General features: G+C 34.0%; 1 protein-coding gene across 4 annotated transcripts in view; it reads left to right on the top strand.

Annotated features, from left to right (window-relative positions):
• Positions 1-26,918, top strand: part of CCDC91 (coiled-coil domain containing 91) — a 355,649-nt gene that overhangs the window by 259,679 nt on the left and 69,052 nt on the right. For all 4 annotated transcript variants that reach the window (XM_053556723.1, XM_053556721.1, XM_053556724.1 and 1 more), the window contains 3 exons: positions 10,145-10,237; positions 10,327-10,395; positions 11,548-11,724. In XM_053556723.1, the coding sequence (XP_053412698.1) occupies positions 10,145-10,237; positions 10,327-10,395; positions 11,548-11,724 (339 nt within the window). The remainder of the gene's footprint in view (positions 1-10,144; positions 10,238-10,326; positions 10,396-11,547; positions 11,725-26,918) is intronic.

Here is a 26,918-nt window from a genome sequence, read left to right as displayed (position 1 = left end):
GGACAGAAAGGTTTCAATGCAGGGGCACAGGGTACCTTGGGACCTCAAGGCTTGGGAGGGGCACAGGGTACCTAGGGCCACCTCAAGTTTCTGAATGACACATCCCTGCACAGTGCTCCATAACTTCCCCAGCTGAGGTTCAGGTAGGCCTAAGTTCAGCTCAAACTACTACTCCTGAGAGTCGAAGCTATAAATTTTGGTGGTGTCAACATTGTAGTAATTCTGAAGGCAGGTAAAGACCAAGATACATGAAGGCAAGCCTACCCCTACCTAGATTTCAAAAGATTGCTTGGAGATCCTCAGGACCCAGGCAGAGAACTTCTAAAGAGGTGGAATACCACAGAAGGTCCCTACTAGGGCAAGGCTAGTGGAGTTATGGGAATAGGAATGCTGAAAAGAGTTCCCACTAGGGTAATAACTAGTGGAGCCCCTAGGATGGGGTTGTTGTAAAAACCCCACTAAGGCAAGGCTTAGTAAGCCATGAGCGTGGGACCACCCCTGACACCTCAGATCTGTAGGGCCCCACCGTGCAACACTAGCTGGGGAAAACAGCAGGCATTCAGCTCCACCCCGTGAGGGCTCCTGCATGGGTCATGCCCAGGAAACCCATGGAGGCGTGTTTAGAAGGTGTATCCTGGAGTCGAAGATAATTCTGAAGCCTCAAGATTTAATATTGTCTGCTTTGTTTGATTTTAGACCTAATTGAGGCCTTTCTTCTTTCTTATTTTTCCATTGTGGAATGGACATGTCTGTCCAGTGCCTGACCCACCATTGTATTCTTTTTAATATTTAAATGTCTCTTTTTCAATTCTTTATTAAATCATAACTGTGTACATTCATGCATTTATGAGGTACAATGTGCTGATTTGGTATACAGTGTGAAATGTTTACTTCTAACTGATTAACATAACCATCTCCTCACTTATTTTTTGTGGTAAGACATTCATACTCTATTCAGTTTAGTACCACTATTGTATTTTGGAAGGATATAACTTGATTTCACAGTTCACAGCTAGAGAGTAATTTGCCTCAGGTGAAGCACAGCTTTGAATCTCATCCATACCTGATATTTGGGTGAAACGCTGGACTTTAACCCTTTGAGTTGGTTCTGGAGCAACTTAAGACTTCTGGTGCCATTGAGACGTGGCATATTTGTATGAAGAAGTATGTGAATTTGGGCGGGGGGAGCAGGGGAATGCTGTCGTTTTAATGAGTGTATGTCCTCCAAACTGTATGTTGAAACTCAAACCTCAATGCAACAATATTAATAGGTGGAGCCTTTAGGAGGGGAGATGGGTATAGTCTTCCCTCATTATTCACTCAGTATTAGTGCTGAGATTGGTATTGGTATTTATTCTAGGACCCTCCTCAGATACTAAAATATGAATGGTCAAGTTGGCTTTTAGATCCTGTGAAAACAAGAATTCAGTCTCTGTATGCATGGGCTTCACTTTCCTCTGTTTTCAGCCTAAGGTTGGTTGAATTAATGGATACTGAACCCACAAACATGAGCGACTGACCATATCTTACAAAAAGGCCAAAAGGGGCAAGTTCTTTCCTGCTACTTTTCCATAATGTGAGAACAACAGACTGTGTTCTCTCCAGAGGGCATGGCATTCAAATTACCATCTAGGAAGCAGAGTGTCCTCACCAGCTACTAAACCTGGTGGTGCCTTGATCTTAGACCTCCTTGCTTCCAAAATGTAAGAAATACATTGTATTAGTTTGAAGTTATCTAGTCTATGGTATTTTGTTAGGACAGCACAAACAGACTAAGACAACCGCGAAAAAAATTATTTTATATACATAGATTATTTATTGCAAATGCCCATTTGAAGGCCACTTGTTAGGTCGCAATAAATGTATGGATGCCCTCTGACTTATGATGAGTAGACATGATTTTTCAACTTTATGATGATGTGAAAGCCTATGCATTCAGTAGAAGCCATAAACTGACTGTATGTTGAGGGAGCTGTAGCTTTCAGTACTTTCATCTGATGACGTGTTTTCAATTTGAAGTATTTTTGACTTATGATGGGATTATCAGAGTATAGTCCTATCGTAAATTGAGGAACATCTGTACTGTGTTGTGCTTAGGCACACAGAGGAAATAATAAAATCAAGATATATTTTCAAAAGCTATTTCACTTGGAAATGGTCCATTTAAGTACCCTCTGCTTAAATTCAGGATTATGACAAATCTTTGGCAATGAATAAAATATGTACTGTTCAAATATAGAGACCTCATTATGGAAATATAAACTCGGCCATCCTTTTTAATGTTGATATGTTTCCCAGTGATGCTTCATTCCTTGTATCATTCTCCTAAGTCAAAAGCTTATTTAAATAGGGGGTATAACTTATTTATTTACACCTTCCCATGCTTATTAGCAATATGACTATTTGGCTGAAGAAAATCTGCCAATATAACTTATAGTTTTATTTTATTCATGGTAAAAGCTTATTGATATTATTTAAGCTTGTAGTAACTTCTTTAAGTAGATTTAAATTCATAGTTTATCTTTTATAGGTTTTCTTTTCGAAGAACATTAATATGTTGGCTCATAAATGGATGAAATATCTGTTACTCATTTTATTTTAAGAAGTTTATTAAATTTATTGAGTGTCTTTCAAATCATGTTAAATGGAGGCACATATATGAGCATGTGCTTTTAAAACAATCCTTCCAGATCACTTGATCTCATTCAATGTTTGAATTTTATAGAAGGTAAAAGAAGATGCTTGTTGAATTTGCATTATAGAATTTATACTATACACAAAAACATGCACAAAAATGTGAAGTTTGTAGATGCGTGATCAGCAGATAACTATACACCTGAACATGAACCACTGTGATCACTTAGTCTAAAATTTAATGAAAACTCTTGTGTGCAATAGAGATTATATCTGTTTATAGAATCTTTGTGGCTCACATTCCAGGAAAGAAGAGATTTTTTTATATTCCTTTCTTTTTTTATAGGAATCAAGTAAAAACCACAGAATCTCTATATTTATATTTGAATCTGAATCAAACATTTTCACTTGAAAGAATTTTTTCCAAAGGGGGGAAAGCATAACTATTTCTGAGTGCCTTTATTTTAGCCTAAATTGCAAAACATTATTTTCGACACCTTTGCATTAAGTATCTACCCCTTAAGATAATGAAACTCTATTGTTTTTATTTATTTCTTTAATTTGCTAAAAATTTATTATAATTTCAATGTAATTTAAAGAAGCAACCAATAGAATATCTTAGATAGTGAAAGGCAATAAATTCTTCACTATTCTTAGATGAAATCTGGTATAGATTTCAGTTGATTTTCATGTTTTTAAAATGCTATAAAGCCAAGCCTTGTTAACCAGAGAAATCAGAGGAAATCAACCACATATCACCTATATCACAGTGAAAAAAATAAGCAATGGTTAACTCTGTCTTAACTAGTAGCTTTGATTATAAGTAGTAACAAAAGTTAGGTCTTTAGACTCTTTTGTTTCTACCTTATTGCCTCTCTACATATGATAATAAGTATTTCCATTTAGTTATTGCTTAATTACAGAGTTACATGTTTGTTGACATGAAACTGAACACAGAAGCCCACATTCTAGCAGATGGAACTAGCAACTTTTTTTCACTCATCATTCTTGCTCTTGTAACTATTTGGTATGCAGCAGGCAATCTGTATATACTTATTATTATAGTAAGTATATGAATGACTTGTTCTTCAGCCTGCTAGACAATGTCAGGCCTAGGACTAGAACCATGATCTTCAAACTCTGTGTCCATTATACTTTCTTTCTGTAGTAAAGCTTGGTAATGTTTCTCATTGTAATATTCTGTGATTCTGCCATTTGCCCGGGTAATCCAGTCAATCCTCCTCCCATTTCTTTCAAGCTTGTTGATTCATTCTCTTATTTATTGATTGATTAAATTATTCATTCAATAAGCATTTGCTAAAAACTCACTGGGCCTTTTGCCAGGTGTTAAAAATATCAAAATCAAAAAGAGAACAGGAGTCTGTGTTTCTAGGACACAATTCTGTTAACCATAACCACCTTGAAAAAGCGGAGAGCAAGAGTGAAAATGATGGATTATTATCAAGCTTTGTCAGGCAAAAAGAAGCATAGTTATTATGAAAATAAAAGTTACAACAAGAATACAAACTGATCACATAGCAAAAATGCCAAGAGATACAGACAACAATAGACAAAAACAGATGCTGAGAAAAATGGAATGATAGATGCAATATAGAGTGAAATGGCTTATAAATTTTTACTTATTCATCCATGCCTGCATGAATGCATGTATTTATTAATTATTCCATAAATACACTGAAATTTTCTAGAGGATAAACTTTTGCAAGGTAAATTGGAAGATGGATTGGCAGGCAACAAAATCTTTGATAGTTCTGAGAACTGATGAAAGATAAACCTGTAATAGTGATGAGAAAAAGAAAAATCAGTCTAGTAGTTTAACAGATAAGGAGCACTTAGAAGTAACACTTGTGGATGTGACACCGTTGACACGCATGCTTTAATAATGTTTTTCAACCTAAGTAGCTGAAAGAGCAATTTTTAAAAAATAAAATCTGTCAGAGCTTTATACTGCTATAAAACAGAATAAAAATTAATTACTAGCAGAATGAAATGGAAGGTAAGTACAAAGTATAGCCCGTAATGTTTTATTATTATATACGGTAGAAATAAAAATGAATAAATTTCTATAAATTTATTCTATAATGACTAATTCTAAATGTACTGTGGTAATAGTACTTTTTATAAACTGAGTACTAGTTTTTGACCACAGTAGTTTAATAGCCCAAATCTTTCAGTGAAAGGGAATGGTGATAGCATTATTATGAGCAATTGCATAGCCCTATTTCTGTAGGGTTATTTAACAAAATGTTTGACAGCTCAGTAGACTCAATGTACTAAAAAAATAGCTCTGTTAAAGAATTATTTGTGTGAGAAGCCTGCCCATCAGAAGGAAATTATCTGTTAGGTTATTAATGTAAGGAAGAATGGTATACTTTTTTTTTTTTAATGAATTATTTATTTATGTTTTTAAGACAAGAGTCTCAAGCTTTTGCCCTACGTAGAGTGCTGTAGCATCATAGCTTACAGCAACCTCCAATTTTCGGGCTCAAGTGATCCTCTTGCCTCAGTTTTTCTATTTTTAGTAGAGATGGGGGTCTCGCTTTTGCTCAGGCTGGTCTCCAACTCGTGAACTCAAATAATCAACCTGCCTTGGCCTCCCAGAGTTTTAGTATTACAGGCATAAGCCACTGCGCCTGGCCTGGTTTAGTTTTTTTAGAGTTACTCTGTCGCCCTGAGTAGAATGCCCATCATAGCTCACAGCAACCTCAAACTCTGGGCTCAAGAGATCGTCCTGCCTCAGCCCCCCGGGTAACTGGGACTACAGGCACCCACAGTGACACCTGGCTAGTTTAATAAAGGCAGGGTCTCCCTCTTGCTCAGGCTGGTCTTGAACTCCTGAGCTCAAGTGATCCATCCACTTGAGCCTCCCAGGATACTCAGATTATAGCCACTGCAGCCGGCAAGAATGGTGTACCTTTAGAAAAATTTTCTAAATGCAGAAATGTGCGTTAAAGGTATAGATATAGTTAGTTGTACATTTATTGTCTGCTGAACAAGTCATAATTCAGTTGTGATTGGTAAGGATGCATGAACCTAATATTTGTGAAAAATATTCACAAAATAAAATGTGAGCAGCTAACCCAAGGAGAAAGACAGCATCTGGAGAATGAAGCAATAAAAGCTATGCCACAGAATATCCTATGTCCACCAGCTTTTCCTTTTCTTTCTTCTATCTTAGCTAAGCAATACCCTTTCTGATTCTCATGTTTGACCTTGTGAGATCTAGGTCAAAATTAAAAAGTTAATTGTCATCCTTTAATCTGTTCTTGAAAGAATGCTAACATTTATAGTGTGTTTATTATTGGAAGGTGCTAGTATCAAATGAGTATTAATTTAATTCATACTTGACTATTAATTATTTAATCCTCATAACAACATATTTAAGCAGGTACTAAAATTATTCAGGAAGATTGGATAACCTGCCAAGGGTTCACAGCCTGGTTTGGTAAATGAAAACATTCATCTGCCCTACCTCCTAGCCACATCCTCCTTTATTCATTCATTTATTTTTTTACTAAATCATAGCTGTGTACATTAATGCAATCATGGAGTACAATGTGCTGGTTTTATATACAATTTGAAATGTTTTCATCCAACTGGTTAACATAGCCTTCATGGCGTTTTCTTAGTTATTGTGTCAAGACATTTATATTCTACACCTAGTAAATTTCACATGTGCCCTGGTAAGATGCACCATAGGTGTGGTCCCACCAATTACTCGCCCTCCACCCATCCTCCCCCATCCCCACCCCTTCCTCTCCCCTTTCCCTTTCCTCTCCCCTTTCCCTTTCTTCTTGGGCTATAATTGAGTTATAGCTTTCATAGTAAGATCGACACATTGGATACTTTTTTTTCCATTATTGAGATACTTTACTAAGAAGAGTATGTTCCAGCTCCATCCATGTAAACATGTAAGGGGTAAAGTCTCCATCTTTCTTCAAGGCTGCATAATATTCCATGGTGTACATATACCAAAATTTATTGATCCATTCGTGGGTCAATGGGCACTTGGGCTTCTTCCATGACTTAGCAATTATGAATTGTGCTGCAATAAACATTCTGGTACATTTATCTTTGTTACAATGTGATTTTTGGTCTTCTAGATATATACCTAGTAGAAGAATTGTAGGATCAAATGGCAGGTCTATTTTAATATATCTGTAAGTGTTCTCCAAACATCTTTTGAAAAGGAGCATATTAGTTTGCATTCCCACCAGCAATGTAGAAGTGTTCCTTTTTCTCCACATGCTCGCCAACATCTCTGATTTGGGGATTTTGTGATGTGAGCTAATCTTACTAGAGTTAGATGATATCTCAAAGTAGTTTTGATTTGCATTTCTCTGATGATTAAAGATGATGAGCATTTTTTTCATATGTCTGTAGGCTGTGCGCCTGTCTTCTTCAGAGAAGTTTCTCTTCAAGTCCCTTGCCCAGCCTGCAATGGGATCACTTGTTATTTTCTTGCTTATATGTTTGAGTTCCCTGTGGATTCTGGTTATTAAACCTTTGTCGGAGACATAACCTGCAAGTATCTTTTCCCATTCTGAGGGCTGTCTGCTTGCTTTACTTACTGTGTTCTTGGCTGTGCAGAAGCTCTTTAGTTTGATCAGGTCCCCAGTAGTGTATTTTTGATGTTGCTTCAATTGCCCAGGGGGTCCTCCTCATAAAATATTCACCAAGGCTGATTTCTTCAAGTGTTTTCCCTGCACTTTCTTCTAGTATTTTTATAGTTTCATGTCTTAAGTTTAAATCATTCATCCAGTGAGAGTCTATCTTAGTTAATGGTGAGAGGTATGGGTCCAGTTTCAGTCTTCTACAGGTCGCTAGCCAGTTCACCCAGCACCATTTGTTAAATAGGGAATCTTTTCCCCACTGAATGTTTTTAATTGGCTTGTCAATGATCAAATAATAATAAGTAGCTGGGTTCATCTTTTGGTTCTCTATTCTGTTAATTAAAGGAACTAAAATAAATCAAAAAAGTAAAAACTGAGCAGAATGACAAAAAAATAAGAAAGGAGATAACAGAGGGACAATTGTCAATTGATTACACAAAGGCTAGCAAGTTATAGTCTTAGCCCAGTATTTTTTATCCCTTTTTATCTCACAGCACCCTTGAATCTATAGTTAAACTTCCGTGGCACACTTAAATTATGTTGACCAAAAACAAGAGTAAAAGAACGAGTATACTTAACTGTGCTTTGAATTTCTTTCAGAAATAATTTAATGATCTTTAGAACTTATCATGGCACATCTAAGATCCTCTCTTACTATACCAGTGTGCAGTTACATACAAATTGAAAATCACTGACTTAGCTCATTGAGATGAAACCCATAAAGCTGACTGATTTGTCCTTCAAAACCCCTGAGGAAAAACGGTTACTAGGTGCTGTGTAGCTCTGAAGCAGGGGGAATGGTTGAAAGTTACTATAGGTAATAACTAGGTGTACCACACGGGGGCTGCTTTTAGTATTAGGCAATTATTACAACTAATAATGAATATATAGATTGTGATTATTGTTGTGATAATTTATTAAAGACCTGGCAAGTTACCTCACCCCTTTAAATCTGAAAATGGGTAGAATGTGGAGCAAAACAGCAGTTTGTTTTGAGAGTTTAATGTGGTGCCATTACATATAAAACATTTTTACCAGTATCTGGAACATCAAAAGTGCTCAAAAGCATGTTAGCTACAATTACCTGTAAGTCTGACAAAAGTTACTAACCTAACTGTATTTTCTGAAGTGGATAAATTGAGTTTACTTAGGATATATTTAAAGTAGAATGCTTCTTTCAAATAATAATTTCAGTTTTTTTCTTGTACAAACAAGCTGAGAAATTATTTCCTGTTATAGTGTACTATCATAATTAAGAAATGACATTCAGAAATCAAGTTTCTAAATGTTACATTGTCATTTTAGCTAATGTACATTCCTCAAATTTAATTCTTGTACCAGTAAAGAAATTCAGCCCCGTTTTAATAAATTACTTAATGATTTCTATTAGTGTGACTTGCTAACGTAACAATTCTTTATAGAGAAAAACTGTTCTCAAAGTTATTAATGACAGAAAAGTTTATTTTAATTCCAATAGTTTTTGTGTTATTTGTGTTATATTTATGCCCCCTCCAAGCCTAAGCTGAGTATTTTCAGTCTCATAGAATTGTATTTATCATTTCTAAGTCTGATTATTTGCCTAGTATACTATCTTTGCATATTTTCTCATGGGTACCTTTTTAAATAGGATTAGATATTTTTTCTGATCCTGTGAAACTGTCTGTTTCTAGAGTTACATGGTATAAAACCTTAGAGTCTCAATTATTATTAGGTATACATTATGTGGTAAGGCTGCTCATTTGTTAGTCAGCTGTCTTTCACAAATTCATATGGTCCTAATAATTTCTCAGAATCATATCATGATTTGTATCACAGTTTGGATTTGTTTTTAAGGAAAAACCACATCTTTCATGTGATGTTTATTTTTACTCTTTTGAAAAATATAGACGAAAAGTAACATGATTAAAAACAGGAATAATAGATTATCTTAACTAGGCATGGACTGTTCAGTCACTTACTCTCAATATAGACTGCCTGCCTAAAAAATGTTTTAAATCAACAACTTTCAAGGACATAAATCTGTTTTAAAATATTGGGTATTAAAATAGGTTCATATTTAAATGAGGCTTGGATGTAAATTGCATTTTGAATCAGAGAAAATATCCTAGTCGCCATTTGTAACTGAATAAAAAATCAGTGTGAGCAGCAATGTATATTCTCTGGATTTGTTTACACATCAGAGCACCATTGTTCCAAGACATTAGATGGGTCATTTTTTATTGGCAATTTTGAGTCTGCTAAAGTTGAATTTTCTTAGAATGTTCTATTCAAACTCCAATTGGTAGTCCATGATAGCTGGCTGGTGGTTCTCTGTGGAATAAAAGTAAATATATAAATATAAGAGCTCTATTCACATTAATTATATAATTATATAATTAGCTATTATATAATATGTCCTTGACCGATTCTATAGATGTATTTTTTGAATCTGTGGTAAAGTGTGAGGTGAGAACAGCTACAAATCTTTCAATTTTTCTCACAATGCTTTACTAGAAAAACAATCTCTTATGAGTCTTTCATCAAACATTTTTTCCAGTTTATCTATGTTTCTGTGGATATAAGCTAATTATAATCATTATAGTAATTTTTCCAAATTTAGTTTTAGAGTAAAACATTTTATCATTCTCTGATTAATTTTCCAATTTGGAGTAGTTATTCTAAAGTTAGAACTCATATTCTTTTGAACTTGGGGCTGATTATAGAAAAGATGAATTCAATGTTTTTGCTCCTAAGCCTTCATTTTAGCAAACATCTCATTGTTTCTTCCAGTAACTACTTCAGTACTTCTGGACAAATAAATTCTACCAACTCTTTCTCTTGTTGATAGATCGTCTGTCTCAGAGCCATAATCACAATTCAGTTATCTTTTCTTGTAGCATCAGAGGCTTCTTGAAATGCTAGATACAGAGAAGGAATTGTTAAGAGAAAAGATAAAGGAAGCTTTGATTCAGCAATCTCAAGAACAGAAGGTAATACTTTAAGTATGCTCAGAGTATAGAAAGAATGTGCTTTGTTACCTCAAATAATTGTATCAGTCCAACTATCTTATTATTTACAGGAAATATTGGAAAAATGTTTGGAGGAAGAAAGGCAAAGAAATAAAGAAGCATTAGAATCTGCTGCAAAGGTATTTCTGTTTGTAATAATGGGTTTCTTTGGAATTAAAAAACTGAATTTATTAATAATATTGTCAATCTGCTTTTATATAGTGTTTTATTCCAGAAAAATCAGAAAGTTTTTTTTTTCATTATTATTTCCCCTTTTAAATTTAGGATATGACTTTTCACATTCTTTTTTTTCCACTTAAAAAAAATTTCAGGTTAACATAGGGTACACATGATTAGGTTACCTTATTACATTCGTAGTATACAAGATTATGATGGCATTGAAAAGCTTTACAATAGTGATTGTTAGTTACCTGTTAAAAGAGCATACATGCCAGGACACTAACATCCACCTGGTATTTGATAGATAGCTTTAGAGGCAATGTGTGCGTGTATGTGCGTGTGCATCAGGGTAAGTATTTTTAGAGCCAAGTTTAACCTCTAATGGTTAAATAGTGAATTCGTGCATGTGACTAGTGTATTCATGCCTGCGAAATACATACACATCAGAAAATACATTTATAGCCCTAACTTTTGAGCTTTAGATTTAAAATTAAATTTAATAAACACATACGGAATATCTCTTTGATATTGAAAACAAATATAAGAATATAGCTATCTTCTATTAAATTGAATATTAAAGAGGTTAAAGAGATTTACAAATAACATGTAATAATGCTATTCTCACTTTTTAAATTTTGGAAAATATAGATTTTTTTAATAAAATATATTCATTAATGTATAATGCATTCAATGGTATTAATTTGAAATGAATTGACAAGTAGTTTTATTTTTTCCTGATTTGAGTTTCTAATATGATAAAAGTTAGTATGTATAACTAACATTAAAAAAAGGCTATTTGATATCTTTAATAATTTTTAGGATTTTAAAGGATCCTAAGGCCAAATAATTTGAAATCTTGTGTTTTAAGCAAAGGCTTGGTTGCTTTGAAGTTTAGAAACAGTATGGAAGTGTGTAGAAACATTCGTATAAAACAGAAATATGTATTTAATTTCATAGCCATTATTTACTGCATAAAAACAGCAGTATCAGAATTAAACCATATTGAATCAAAGTTTTGTGTTTTAGAGGTTAACCAAGTCCATTTTATTCAGGGCATCGTGGTGCAGTCACTCATTCAAATGTTCTTATTCTGATTATTATTTATTCTGAAGTTTGAGAAAGAAGCAATGAAGGATGCAGTTTTAAAAGCTATAGAAGAAGAGAGAAAAAATTTGGAAAAAGCCCATGCTGAAGAAAGAGAATTATGGAAGACAGAACATGCAAAAGATCAAGAAAAAGTGTCTCAAGAAATTCAAAAAGCTATACAAGAACAAAGAAAAATAAGTCAGGTTAGTAAAATTAGCAAAACTGTATCATTTTTTCTTATTTATCTCTAAATGAAGTATCCTTACTCTTATTTTATCTTAGTTAAAATCACCTTAGTAGATGTATCATTTTTTAATTTTTTTGGTTTTAATGCTAATATCTTGAACTAAAAATTTTTTTACATTTCTATGTGCTTTTGTCTTTCTGATATTGAAAACTTGATGACTTACCATTTTATCTTTTTTTTTTTTTTATTTTCAGAAAGGCCAGAATTCTAATTTATATTTAATCATTGCAATTATATTAATCTTTCTGGTTTTTCTTTCTCGCTCTCTCTCTCTGTCTCTCTTTCTTTGTCTCTGTCTCTCTCTCTCTCACACACACACACATTCTCTCTCAATACCAAAAAAAATTTGCATCGAAAAGTAGTTTGATTCAATTAATTTATAATTTTACTTTGTGTGTCTATATAGCTTTAAAGCTTTAATTGGTAGCAATAATTAATAGAACCTCACAAATATTTCTTTGGTCTCATAAAGGATATATAAATTAGATCAACAAGCATGCCCTGCATGTAAAATAACTTTGATTACTTATTTGAAAAATTTAAAATCTCTACCTCAGTTTTATGTTCCATAATTAAATTTACAAAATTCTATTTTACTTGGATTTAGTCTTTTCTTTATACAGGCATAGATAATTAAATAAAACTTCCCTTAATCAAGTACAGAAAACAAGAAATAACATTCATAGATGTCTCTTTCACAGGACCAAACTATTACATATAGTACCATTATTCACTCAACCATGCATAAAAATGTAGCTAACATGACTAACTTTTTGAGAACAATCTTGAATTTTTTTTTATGACTCATTAACTCATGTTGATGAAGTTCTAAAAATCTTAGTGTTTCCAATATCCAGGATAAATGTTACATTTTTAAAAGATGTCACATAAATTCTTTTCTCAGGAATGTAGAGTTATCTATTTATTATTAAAAATTAAATAAGTCTCTAGGGTAGCAACTATGGTAAGATAAGAGTGGTGTGGTGGAAGATCCTGCCTTTTTTTTCCTTGTTATTTATTTATTTATTTATTTTTTTCATTTAAGCAGTGATTACCTCCTAAGTCTTACTGTACGTTATCAAGAAATATATATCGAGTACCTATTGTATATAACACATATAATTGTCTCTTAGTTCAGTTGATTGGAATTCCAGTCCAGTAAGGTCAAGCTCATTGATTAAGATCTTATGCAGAAGAATTTATTTAAAAAATTTTTTGTGACCACAGACTACTTCTCTAACCTCACACAAATATTGGTCATTAATCATTATGAAATTAGGCAAGAGGTCGTGAATAAATGAGTCACCCAAATGAAAAATACAGACTTAAAATGTACACTTCTCTGCTGCTTTGTCAAGAATCTCCAAGAAACACAGAACTATATTATATACTACATTAAAATGTATCTCCTATAGGTTCAGAGTATGGTGAAGATAGTCTAAGTATGTCTTGAGTAAATACATTATGTTTACTTTCTTACAAATGTTTGCACATTTTGCTAGAGAATATGTGTGTTTGTGTGTTAATTAATTGCCATGTGGCTAAAAGTTTGAACAGAGAATGTCTATACAAGAGAATAGTATTACCAGGTAACTCTTAGGTTTTCAAAAGTCAGGTGGTAGGGTCAAATGTACCCAAAGGACTGTAGCAAACTGGTCAATATACAGAGGTGGTCAACATAAAGTATTCCACTGAGTACTAATGGTGTATGTCTGAATTATGAAAATTAGGTCAACTTAAGGAAGTGGTCAACTATGGAGGTTCTACTATATTTAACTTACTAGGGAGTTCTAAACTTTCATAGGCTTTCATAATGCTTTTTATCAGCCTTTAATTTCAAGTTGGGTTTTTTGTCAGGCATATCTAGTAGTGGTGAGTTCCTCAGTTCATAATTCTTTATCTCTGCTTTGTTTTTGAAGGACAGTTTTGCCAGGTATAGTATTGGTTGGCAGTATTGATTTTTTTTTTCTAGCTCTTTGAATATATTGTCTCCTGGTGATTTCCTTGTACATGACAAGTCATTTTTCTAATACTGCTATTGAAATTATCTCTTTGTCTTGAATTTGATGTTTTGATTAAAGGATATCTCAGTGTGGATTTGGGGGTTCATCTTATTTGGGGTCATTTTGACTTTCTGGATTTACATACCAATTTTCCTCCCTAAATTTTGAATGTTCCCAAACATTATTTATTTGAATAAGCTTTCTGTCATTTTTTTTCTTCTTTTCTCTTTTGGGATTTCCATAATGTATATATTGGTCTGCTTAATTTCATTGTCTAAATCCCTAAAGGTTTTTTTACTCTTTTTATTCTATTTTTTTACTCAGACTTTATAAATTTCCTTTGACATGTCTTCAAGTATGCTGCCCCTTTTTTCTGCTTGACCTAATCTTCTGTTGAATTCCTTTAGTGAATTTTTCATTTCAATCATTGTATTCTTCAGCTCCAAGATATCTGTTGGTTATTTTTAATGTTTATATTTCTTTATTGAAATTCTTAACTTATTCATATATTTTTCACTCAACCTTGTTAAACATCTTTATGATGACTGTTTTGAATATGCTGTCCGGTGTATTATATATCTTCGTATCTTTTGGATTTGTTTCAGGATCTTGTTTCTTTGCTTGCAACATTTTTCCCTGTATGTTTATTTTTCTTGACTCAACAAGTTGTTTCTATGCACTAGAAAAAAATGGCTACTTCTTTCATTCTTCATGGATTGGTCTTGTATAGGTGAAGACTTTAACCAATCAGCTTAATTAGCTATGTTGTTGCCCTTGTAAGCCTTTGTGCTAATACAAACTGCTATGTTTATTTTTAGCAGCCCCTAGCTGTCTATAGTAGGGGAGCCCAACTATTTTTTTCCCTCTGCCACACATTGGAAAAATAAGAGTTGTCATGTATCATACATTAATACACGGATGCTAATGAATGCTGATTATCAGAAAAAAAATCCGTGCATACTTTTCATGATATCGTACGCTACAGGTACGCAACAAAAAGTCCTCACAAAACTGGCATGTGGCCCACAGAGCCCTGGTCTTGAGTGTGTCATGCTCCTGTCCTCTAAGATAGGCAAGATAGAAGCCAACTATTCAGATAGCTCCTGGAAAAGTTAGAACTTTGAACATGTGGTCCATCTATTTTTTTTCCCCGAGAGAAGTTTTGATTTGAGGTTTTTTATGCTCTGGCTCTGCATTGCATAGTGGGGAAAGACTATAGCAACTGCTTGCATGCTAGTTTAAGGACCATCTTTGTTCTTAATGGCCCTTAAAAGTCTACAGTGTATCGGGTTCTGCCTTTCCTCTGAGATGAGACAGAAGCTGGGGCCCTGGACAGTTTTCAGAAAGGTTGATTGTACATGCTGTCCAAAATTCTCCATAACGAAGAAGTTGAGAGCTAAGGGGTTTTCTTTGGGTCATACATGATAGTGTGGGAGGGTAGGGATTATGGTGAGTATTAGGTCTTGAGTTTCCATACCAGCTTCAGTGTGGTAGGTTTCATGCTCACCCAGGAAGAAGGACCCTCTCAGTTTGTACCTGAATTTTTCTCAAAGGGTGTTTGTACATGCATTGTTATTGAATCAGTGTGTGCATAGAGAGATGGAGGATCCAAGCTTTCCTATTCCACCAAATGCTAATGTCATCTAATGTGATCATAGTTTAATATTTTTCAAAATTCCCAAGATAAAGGAAAAGTAAATTAACAATGTACCTGATTAAAATCATTGAGAAAAAATGAAAATTACATTAATTGTACAATACCAGCTATAAGAAAAATAGGCATTTTGAAAATGACATGCAATAAATATCCTTCAAGAGTATACTTTCCAGAAGATGCTTTTTATGACTTAATTGTATTTATCTCAAATGTTCAAGTAAACTTATAAGCATCATTTTTTTTAATTAATCATATTAATTTTCTAGAAAAAGCCTCTGTAAAAGTATTATTACAGATTGGTTTGTTTAAAAAAAAATCTCATGAGTTTAATGAATTACAATAAATTAGTTATTTTGTAGAATCATTTATAAAGAGACTTTACCACTGGGCTATTAGTGATATGAATATGAATCTTGTTTCTTTATTCTGTTCATATCCTGGGGGATTTTAACTGAGTTTCAGATTTTGAATTAATGTTCTTATTACTTATATTAGGAGAATCTGTCAAATATGTAATAAGCAACAATTTTATAAGGTATTACAAAAATTGACAATATATTATTTCCTAACAATGAGAAAAACAATAATAGGTCTCCATGTTCAAGTTTCATTTACTTGGCTTTATTCTAAACAAATACATAAGGCTATTCTCGCTAGAAAAGATACGTATGGAATTTTTGTGTTAGCGTTGCCTGAAGAAAATAGTAAGATAATAGAATAGTGGTGGTAGAGATGGTAATAATTGTAACAATATTTGCTATCATCAATTCAATTTTAAGTAAGTGCCAGGCACTTTTCTGATTGTTTTACATGTCTGATCTCATTTAAATTGCTCACAACTACCTTATGAAGCAGGCATTATTATTGTCGTGTTTTTAGAGATACAGAAACTAAATCTACAGAGATACTATATTACTTGTTTTAGGCCATGTAACTCCTTAGAGGAGGCAACATTATTCAAATATAAGCAGCCTGATTCCAGTATCCTGTCTCACAGTATTCTTATCTTGGTGTAAAACACACATTCATCTCATTGACCGTTTAATGTGAGTTCTAAATGATCCTAGGATATGGATAGACAGAAAAAAATTTAAGGTGTCATTTTTATTAATTCTATAACATTTATTGAGCATCTGTCATGTATTAACACTGTTAAGAATTTTTTGGCATGCAGCATCAAACATGATAGATAAAGCCTCTAAGCCCTCGTGGAGCTTATACTGCATATTCAAGTTGAAAAAGAAGTACAATGAATAAGACTATTCCCTGTGGTAAAATGGGCTCTGAAGAAAAATATCAGAGTTATGTGTTTAGCTGAGAATGGTGGTTGGGGACTTCTTTAGATAAAAATTAGGAAAGATGGTAGATTCAGAAAATTCATATATTGTTTAATTATATGTATATGAAATTGTAGGGCAGACAAAAGTGATATGAGAGTTACCAGGGGATGGGAAAACCTTTTAAGGGTGATGGTAATGTTCTATATCTTGATCACAGCAGTACTTAACATTTGGCAAAATTAGCACACTTCATATTGGTGAATTTTGTTAAGTGTAAGTAATATCCTATTAGAGCAAATTTTTTATAATACAAATTACTACCAGATTAAATGGTAGATGGTGATTTCGTCTAGTAGAGTGAAGAAAGGTTACATTTCATAAGGATTAAAAAAATCTAATTTGAAAGTATTAAGTTTTTGATCCCTTTTTATGAGCCTGGTATAAACATTGAATAGGAAGTTAGAAATATGGGAATAGAGTTCCAGATGAATCATCAGGGCTAGAGATAAAAATTTGGGATTAATAGGCATATAAGTGTTATTTAAAGCCAAATAAGGAACAAGAACTATTTTCTGGATAGAGGTCTGTATGATACTTTTTTATGGAATGTGTCCATTTCTTACTTAGAAAGACTTAGCCACTTCAGAATAACTGTGAAATAGTAGAAATAGTCTCTCACTTAACAATTGCTGTGTTTCAGATGAAATGATCAATATATTACAGTTTTTAGTGCTTTCCATATCACACTATTCCCCCAAAGTGAGTGGGCAGGTCTTCATCCAAACTTTCTAGGAAGCTGCCTTCTGCTTAGCCCCAGCCTGGTTACAGAGGCCAGTGCTCAGTGTGTCCTCTAGTTCTTTGTCCGCTGGTTGAGCATATAGACCCTGAAGACCCACTTTCTAGGGACCTTCAAATCGCTTGACAATTGACTAAAGTGACTGGACCTTTCAAAAGCCTGGACACCATTTTTTAATTCTAAGATTAAGGTTGCTTCACAATATTCAGATGTTTTTGTAAAGAAATCTGGAAAAAATATATAATTAAGAGCAATTAACATTTTTCTTTGGCCACTGATTCACAGTAAAAAGGAGGAAATGATAGAGTATGGCAATGCAAAAACAATCGTGTAACTTAATGCAACTGAAATTATTCCTGAGAAATGAAGAGGGAGAAAAAACAGCTTGTACTTTATAATATATCTCTAGATTATTCAAGAGATATTTTTGTTTGGCATTGGTTATAAGTATCACCAATAAGAGTGGTTATTATAGATGTACTTTTTTTTCAGGAACTAAGAAGAAAATTGATGACTCTAGCATATGGGTTTTCATATTAAATTAATTCTGTATCACTTTAAAATCTTTGTTAGAGAAAGTACATTTGTTATTGATACCAAAGCAGTAAAAAGATGATAGTCATTAATTTTGCTGTTCTAGCAATGTCCTATAAAAGAACTCTAGTGCCTACAGACACTCAAACTATGTCTGATGTTGGAAGTTCTTCATAATAGTTTATAACCACAGTCACTATAATTTGGGGTTATGTTTTCCCCAAAAGCCATAGACATTACAATCAGTGGTTAAATTTTCTTAAAAAATTTGAGTATTGCCACCTGACCCTTCTTTTACAAACAGAAATAGCATTTCTCTTTTAGGTTAACAGGCTAGATAATTTCTCAGCCCTGGAAATTTTTTGTGCTGATTTCTTTATTTTGGTTTACTTGTTTGTTTTAAAGTTTTCATTTACAATATTAATGTAATTTATATTAGATAAAATCATAATGATATTTTAAACTATAAAAAGTATCATATTTATAAACAAAGAAAAAGTATCAGCGTACCTTTTTATCCCTCTGGATGACTTTTTTCCTCCTTATATTTTCTTATTATTACATTCATTCAGTGAGATAACCATCAGCCAAGTTATCCAGTCCAGAGAATTAAAATTCAGTCTAGAATCTTCCTCTCTCATTATCATTTCCATACATTTTTTAAAATTTTCCACACCTTTTTAGTGATTATTATTATTTTAGTGATTATTAAGTTGCTTATTTTATTAATCTTTAAACATATATACTTTCTTTCAACCTAATATCAGTAGCATTTCTATGCACCAAAAACACTTAAGCTGAAAATCTAATCAAGAACTCAATTCCATTTACAAAAGCTGTACAAAAATAATACCTAGGAATACTTTTAACCAAGCGGGTGAAAGATCTCTACCAGAATAACTATAAAATGCTATGAACGAAATTATAGATGACACAACAAAAGGAAAAACATTCCTAACTCATGGATTGTAAGAATCAATATCATTAAAATGACTATGCTTCCCCAAACGATCTATAGATTCAGTACAATTCTGATTAAAATACCAACGTAAATGTCATTTTTCACCAAATTGGAAAAAACAATTGTAAATTTCACATGGAACCAAAAAACCCAAGCAATCAAAGCAGTCCTAAGCAAAAAGAATAGAACTGGAAGTATCGTATTATCTGACTCAAATTTTACTAGAAGGCTACTTAGTAACCAAAGGAGAATGATGCTGATGTTAAAATGGACATGTAGAACAAGGCAAGAGAATAAAGAACCCAGAAATAAAGCCACAAACCTACAGTTAACTGATCTTTGAAAAAGACAACAAAAATATAGGCAAAGACACCCTTGTCAGTAGATGGTGCTGAGAAAATTGAATAACCATAGGCAAGGGAATGACACTGGACCTCTATGTCTTACCACAAACAAAAATTAACTCAAGATAGATTAAAGACTTAAATGTAAGACCTGAAACTATAAAAGTTCTAGAAGAAAACATAGGAAAAACTCTTTTGGACATTAGCCTAGGTGAAGAATCTATAACTTAAGTCCTCAAAAGAAAATGCAACAAAAACAAAAATAGAAAAATGGAACTTAATTTAATTAAAAGCTTCTGCCTAGCAAAGAAGTAATCAACAGATAACCTACAAAAATGAGAGAAAATATTTGCAAACTGTGCACCCAACAAAAGGGGCTAATATTTATAATCCACAAGGAACTCAAACTCAACAAGCAAATCAACCCATTAAAAAATGGAAATGGGGGGCATTCCAGAGCAAGATGGCAGCCGAGTAATAGCTTCTTTGCAACTGCGCACGGTGAGTCTGGGGAGACAAGACTCCAGGCATCTCTGAGTGCTGGGATCTGCCCGGGAACATCCCTTTGGGGACACAGGGAGTCCGCATGATACTTCTGGACCCCATAAGGAAGATAAAAGCAGTGGAGAACTGGCAAGTGTTTGCATGTGTTTGTTCAGTCTAATCCCACCAGCAGCTGTAAGTACAGCAACAGGGAGATTGCAAACTGGAAAGGCCTTACCTGTGAGCTGTTTTGGTTTCTTTGGACTTGGCAGTCTGTTGAACTACCTTGGGAGAACTTGGGCAAGAGTGCAGAGGAATTTAAGTGTTGTCTAGGGCACCAGACTGAGCTAATAGTGTTCAGCTGTGGGCTGTGTAGAGCCATTGTGGGAGTACTGCCCCAGCAAGCTCCGCCCTCATGGTCACAGAGAAAGGATCAGGAGGGAGCAAGTAATCTAGTGACTGAGCAACCTAAAAGTGGGGACTGAGACGCCTTGCAGCCTTAGCCCTCAGGGGCATAGAGTGAGACTGGTTTTGGCACACTGGATAAGTGGATAGCCACTTCAGGAGTGATCCCAGGGACAAATGCTTTCCTGGGAAAGCTTCTGCTTATCCAAAGTTAGCAGTGTAAAGTGCCTTTTCAGCAGGCTAAGGAGAGATTTAGGTTTTCCACCCTGCGGGGGTTTGAGAAATCAGCAGAGGGCTTCAGTCTCCATCTTGAACACCCGTATCAGCATTATGATTAACATCTCATACCCCAGAATATTACCTGTTGCCCAGACAATATTCAGCAGGATATATATACTGCTTTGTTTTTGTTTTGTTTTTTATTTTCAACATTTTCCCTATAGATTTTTCTTTCCTTCTTTTTTCTTTCTTTTCTTTCTTCATTTTTCTAGTTTAAATATAATTTTCCATTGTAGCCTTTTTCAACAATTAGAACTTCATTTTTGCTAGTGTTTCTACCCCATTATTTGTTTTTTCCCTCAATTTTATCCCGTAAAATTTTCTGCTTGCTTGTTTTGGTTTGATTATAGCATTTTTGTCTTTCCTCTCTACTTGGTGGAGGTGGGGTACTGTGTCCAAACAGGCTAGCAAAGAGTTGCTGAACTCAAGGGAAACACCCAACCTGGCACCCCCAGAGGTTGGGGTTTTTTTAAGGTTGGGACAAAGTACCCTCCTGTACACCTATATTTCTTCTGTCCCCCTCTTTCTGTGCCTCTCTTCTTTTTGTCAATATTCCCTTTTACCCACCCCCTCTCCTTTTTCTTTTTTCTTCTTTTTTTCTTTCTTTTTTACCTTCTTGCTCTTCAATCTTCTCATCCTTCTGGTCCTGTACCAAAAAAGACTGATCGAAACCCTAGTCCAGAGGCACGGCAACTTAAAGAGCAAGAGGAAGTGAAAGGAAAATTAGGGCAAGGAAATAGATAAAAGAAATCACTCATGAGGAAGAAAAATCCTGGCAACGTGAAAAACCAGTCTAGAGCAACCCCCCAAGAGACCATGAGGTAGCTACTGCAGAGGATTCCAACTATAAAGAAATGTTAGAAATGACAGAAAGGGAATTTAGAATTCAGATGATGAAAACAATGAAAGAAATGATGGAAACAGTGAAGGAAACTGCTGATAAAGTGGAAAATAACCAAAAGGAAATCCAAAAATAGAATCAAATAACAGTTGAATGATATGAAGAATATAGAAAGGATATAGCAGAGCTGAAGGAACTGAAGCGGTCAATTACGGAACTTAAAGATGCAAAAGAAAGTATCAACAACAGATTAGACCATGCAGAAGAAAGAATCTCAGAGGTAGAGGACAAAGCTCTTGAGATAACTCAGATAGTTAAAGAGGCAGAAAAGAAGAGAGAGAGAAAGCAGAACGTTCACTGACAGAATTATGGGACTTTATGAAGCGTTCAAATATACGAGTTATAGGTATCCCAGAAGGGGAAGAAGAATGCCGCAGGGGAATGGAAGCCATACTAGAGAATATTATAAATGAAAATTTCCCAAATATCATCAAAGATTCTGACGCACTCCTTTCAGAGGGATATCGGACCCCAGGTCGCCTCAACTCTAACCAACCTTCTCCAAGACATATTGTGAACCTGTCCAAAGTCAAGACAAAAGGAAAGATTCTGCAAGCTGCCAGTGGTAAGCGCCAGTTGACCTACAGGGGCAAATCCATCAGGGTGACTGCAGACTTCTCTAATGAAACTCTCCAAGCAAGAAGACAATGGCCATCTACCTTTAATCTACTTACAAAGAACAATGTCCAGCCCAGAATTCTATATCCTGCTAAGCTAAGCTTTAAAATTGATGGAGAAATCAAATCATTTACGGATATACAAACATTGAGGAAATTTGCCACAAGACCAGCTCTACAGGAAATACTTCAACCTGTTCTACACACTGACCATCACAATGGATCAACAGCAAAGTGAGAATTCAGAAATGAAAGGACAGAACCTAACTTCCACACTGATGCAAAAGATATAACTAAGCAATGGACTCTAACAAAATAAGATGAATAAAACACTACCATACTTATCAATTATCTCAATACATGTTGATGGCTTGAATTCCCCACAGAGGAGGCATAGATTGGCTGACTGGATCCAAAAGCACAAGCCATCCATTTGCTGTCTGCAGGAAACACACCTAGCTTCAAAAGACAAATTAAAACTCCAAGGTAAGGGTTGGAAGACAATTTTTCAGGCAAATGGAATTCAGAAGAAAAGAGGAGTTGCAATCTTATTTTCAGATACATGTGGATTTAAAGCAACTAAAGTCAAAAAAGACAAAGATGGTCATTTAATATTGGTAAAGGGAAAAATACAACAAGAAGATATTTCAATTCTAAATATTTATGCACCCAATTTAAATGCTCTCAGATTCTTGAAACAGGCCTTACTTATTCTGAGCAAATAACATACTATAATACCCTAATAACAGGGGACTTTAACATTCCTCTTAGGGAGCTGGACAGATCCTCTAAACAGAAATTAAACAAGGATATAAGGGACATAAATGAGACCCTAGGACAACTGTGCTTGATAGATGCATATTGAACTCTCCATCCCAAAGCTAAAAAAATATACATTCTTCTCATCACCCCATGGAACATTCTCCAAAATTGATCATATCCTAGGACACAAAACAAACCTTAACAGAATCAGAAGAATTGAAATTTTACCTTGTATTTTCTCAGACAACAAGGCACTAAAGGTGGAACTCAACTCCCAACAAAAACATTCAACCCCCACACAAAGGCATGAAAATTAAACAACCTTCTGTTTAATGACAGTTGGATGCAGGAAGAAATAAAAGAAGAAATCATTACCTTCCTTGAGCATAACAACAATGAAGACACAAGCTACCAATACCTGTGGGATACTACAAAAGAGAGGAAAACATCGCTTCAGCTGCCTACATTTGAAAAACAGAGTAAGCATCAACAAACTCACAAGCCATCTTATGGAATTAGAAAAAGACATTTGGAATTGAATAGAAAACCAGGAAATGAAGCTAACATCTTACAACCACCTAATCTTCAATAAACCAATCAAGAACATATCTTGGGGGAAAGAACCCCTATTCAATAAATGGTGCTGGGATAACTGGATATCCACATGTAAAAGACTGAAACTGGACCCACACCTTTCCCCACTCACAAAAATTGATTCCAGATGGATAAAGGACTTAAATTTAAGGCATGAAACAATAAAAATCCTCAAAGAAAGCATAGGAAAAACACTGCAAGATATTGGCCTGGGGAAAGACTTCATGAAGAAGATTGCCATGACAATTGCAACAACAACAAAAATAAACAAATGGGACTTCATTAAACTGAAAAGCTTCTGTACAGCTAAGGAGACAATAACCAAAGCAAAGAGACAACCAGAGACAACCTACACAATAGGAAAGGATATTTGCATATTTTGAATCAGACAAAAGCTTGATAACTAGGATCTATAGAGAACTCAAATTAATGTCCATTAAAAGGCATACAAGGGAATGTTAGGTATTTTATTCATAATAGTGTCAAATAGAAACACTGCAAAGATACATCAGTGGTGGATTGGGTAAATAAATTGTTGTATAGGTGTATTTGTACAATATAATACTAAACCAAAATTTTTAACTGTCAATACACTATAATATGGATGAATATTAAAAATTCTGTGTTGAACAAAAGATAGCTACAACTGCTGTGATTTGTGCAGTATGAATTTTTAGAATTTTATGAACTTTAAGCATAGGCAAAAGTAATCTATGATTATAGGAATCACAATAGTGGCTATCTCTATTAGGGAGAAACATGAGGAAACTTTGTGGGGGCATAAATCATCTTTTTCTTGATCCGGGTAGTGGGTAAGACTTATTACCCACTACAAAAGCACTTAGAGTTGTACATTTTACTATGTCTGAATTTTTTTAAAAAAACATAAGCACAAAGAAATAATGTGGATCTTATTACAATAGTTATTAGCTTTTAAAAATTGTGGGAAGGATTTACACCCATATGTGTATTCAGCACTAAAATTCAACGATAGCAAGCAGGTAGGAGGGAGAATGAGAGGAGGGCTAAGTTCACACCTAAAGGGTACAGTCCACCACTATCTGAGTGAGGGGCACACTTAGAACTTTGGACCAAACTGTACAAAAGCAATTCATGTAACCAAAACATTTCTACCCCTATAATATTCTGAAATAAAGTAAAAATTAAAAATAAAGTGGTACTTCAAAAGAAAATCAGAGCCTTAAATATTTACATTAGAAAATAGAAAAGGATATAGAATAGTGGCCTAATACTTCCAAATTTATTTAAGAAGTTAGGAGAAAATAAAATATAATAAAAATATAAAGAAAAAATAATAAAATTATGACAGAAAGTCATGACATGGATTGCAAAGTTTAAAAAACTGTACTGTCATTTTTTTAAAAGACATAGAATCACAAATCTCTGACAAGATTGATGAATAAAAAGTTATTAATGAACATTATCAAGGTAATAAATAAAGTGACTTAATATAGGTACTGTAAAATTAAAGATGATATAAATTGTATGAATAACTTATGTACCAATTGCTTGTAAAGCTTAGAAGAGACGAAATGTTACCTAGAAAAATATAAATCCCAGAACTAGCTCAAGAAGAGTTAGAAATAATGAGCAGTTCTGTAACTACAAAAAACCTTCTATCTATAGTTTTTAAAATATTCATATATTTCTAAAGTGTACCCATCTCTATTGATGGAACTTGTTCTCCTTTCTTTAAGTGTTGTCTAGACTTTGTCCAAAGAATAGATTATAGAAAGGGAAAAAATATTAACTTTATACTAGTGTAACCTGGCAGACAAGGGATTCATGAAGTAATTAAGGTTAACATCACCAGTATTAAGTTAATACCATTTACTCCCTGGTATGACACAGTGAAAAGCATGCATCGTCCCATTGTTGATATTTTAGTTTGACACATGTGTTGTAATTGTGTAAGATGTTAATGTTAGAGGAAGCTGGATGAAAGGTGTATGGAAACTCTTGTATTATATCTGCAACTTTTCTATAAATCTAAAATTACTTCAAAATATAATTAAAGGTTTAACATTTATTTCATACACATATCTAGTTAAAAAAGAGCATATATAGAATACTCGTTTTTATCTTCCTCCTGAAAAACCACCAAAATAAAATCATAAGCTAGAGGTGGAGATGGGTAAGCCCAGTAAATACCTTGTAGAAATTGCAGAAGGCTTACTACTTGGTGACACTAGTTACCTCTGAGGTGGAAATGACGATTAGGCAGCAAATAGACGGAAAGTTTGAAAAGTCTGTTTAAGAAGCAGTTAAAATCCAAGTCATCTTTTTCAAACCTGACACAGGACTGGAAAAAATTAATACAGGAGATCTCTGGATCAGGGATCCCCAAGCACAGTTGAAAGTATGATGCTGTTCTGAAAATGGGATTTGAGGGAGATCAAAGGTGAAAAGTTTTGTACTGCTTATTGAGAACCTTAGCCTTTTTCTTTTTTTTTCCTCATCCCGGCTCTCAGAATGCTAACAACCAGACAGGAAATTGAAAGATTTTTTTATGCGGTATCTAGACAGCCTAAGATAAAAGACCTAAATGTATATTGGTATCAGAAGTTGCCCCAAGAAAACAACCCAGCCAGATTACTCTGCTATTGAGATCACAATCCACAAACCACAACTGCAGCACAGAGATATTACTCAGCTTTTTAGTACTCTATTCTTTAAACATAAGTCAAGTATGAACATATAACTTCTCATAAGAAGTAGAAAATCAAACCAAGATTTTATAGAGATCATTGATTTCCTTAGAAATAGAATTAAAAAGTAGAAAAAAATAAGAATCAAAAGATAATGTATGTAGAAATCTTCTCGAGGAAAAAAGTCTAAAAATGCAAAAGAGATGGCAAATAGGAGTAAAAAGACCCGAAAATAAGCCATTCAATTTAGGAGATTCTTCAGCTGAATTACAGGGTTTTGAGAAATAAACAAATGCAATGCAGGAAATCATAATATTATATTGTTATCTCATTATTATTAAAGGAAATCTAGAGTTAAAGAGCATAAATTTCTAGATTGTAAAACATGAATTAGTAGATAGGCCTAAAAGTAGGTTCATTTAAAAATTTTTGAGAAACAAAAAATAAGATACATAAAAGTTCTCTTAGAGGGAAAAATACAAAATCCAAATGATGGGGAATCAGAATGTAATCAAACTTCTAGACAAACTATCAAATTCTGTGATGTTCAACCTACACTAAACATTTGTGCTTGATATTCAACCTACAGTATACATTTGTGCTTGACCAAACAATCAATTATGTCTGAGGATAGAATAAAGGCATTTATCAAATTAGATATCGAAACTTACTTCCCATAAACTCGTTCTCAGGAATCTTCTGGAATTTGGTGGAAGTACTCCACCAAAGCAATGGGTAAACCTGAAAAAATCCATTGATTGGGATGTGAAGACCTGGAGATTCAAGTCAAGAAAGAAGTAGAGAATCCCCAGGAATATGATTGAGGGAGATCCTGGAATACACAGCTACATAACAGACCTAGAGA

Source organism: Nycticebus coucang, chromosome 12, assembly GCF_027406575.1.
Source record: "Nycticebus coucang isolate mNycCou1 chromosome 12, mNycCou1.pri, whole genome shotgun sequence".
Taxonomy (NCBI): Eukaryota; Metazoa; Chordata; class Mammalia; order Primates; family Lorisidae; genus Nycticebus; species Nycticebus coucang.
This window is presented reverse-complemented; position numbering and strand designations above follow the sequence as displayed.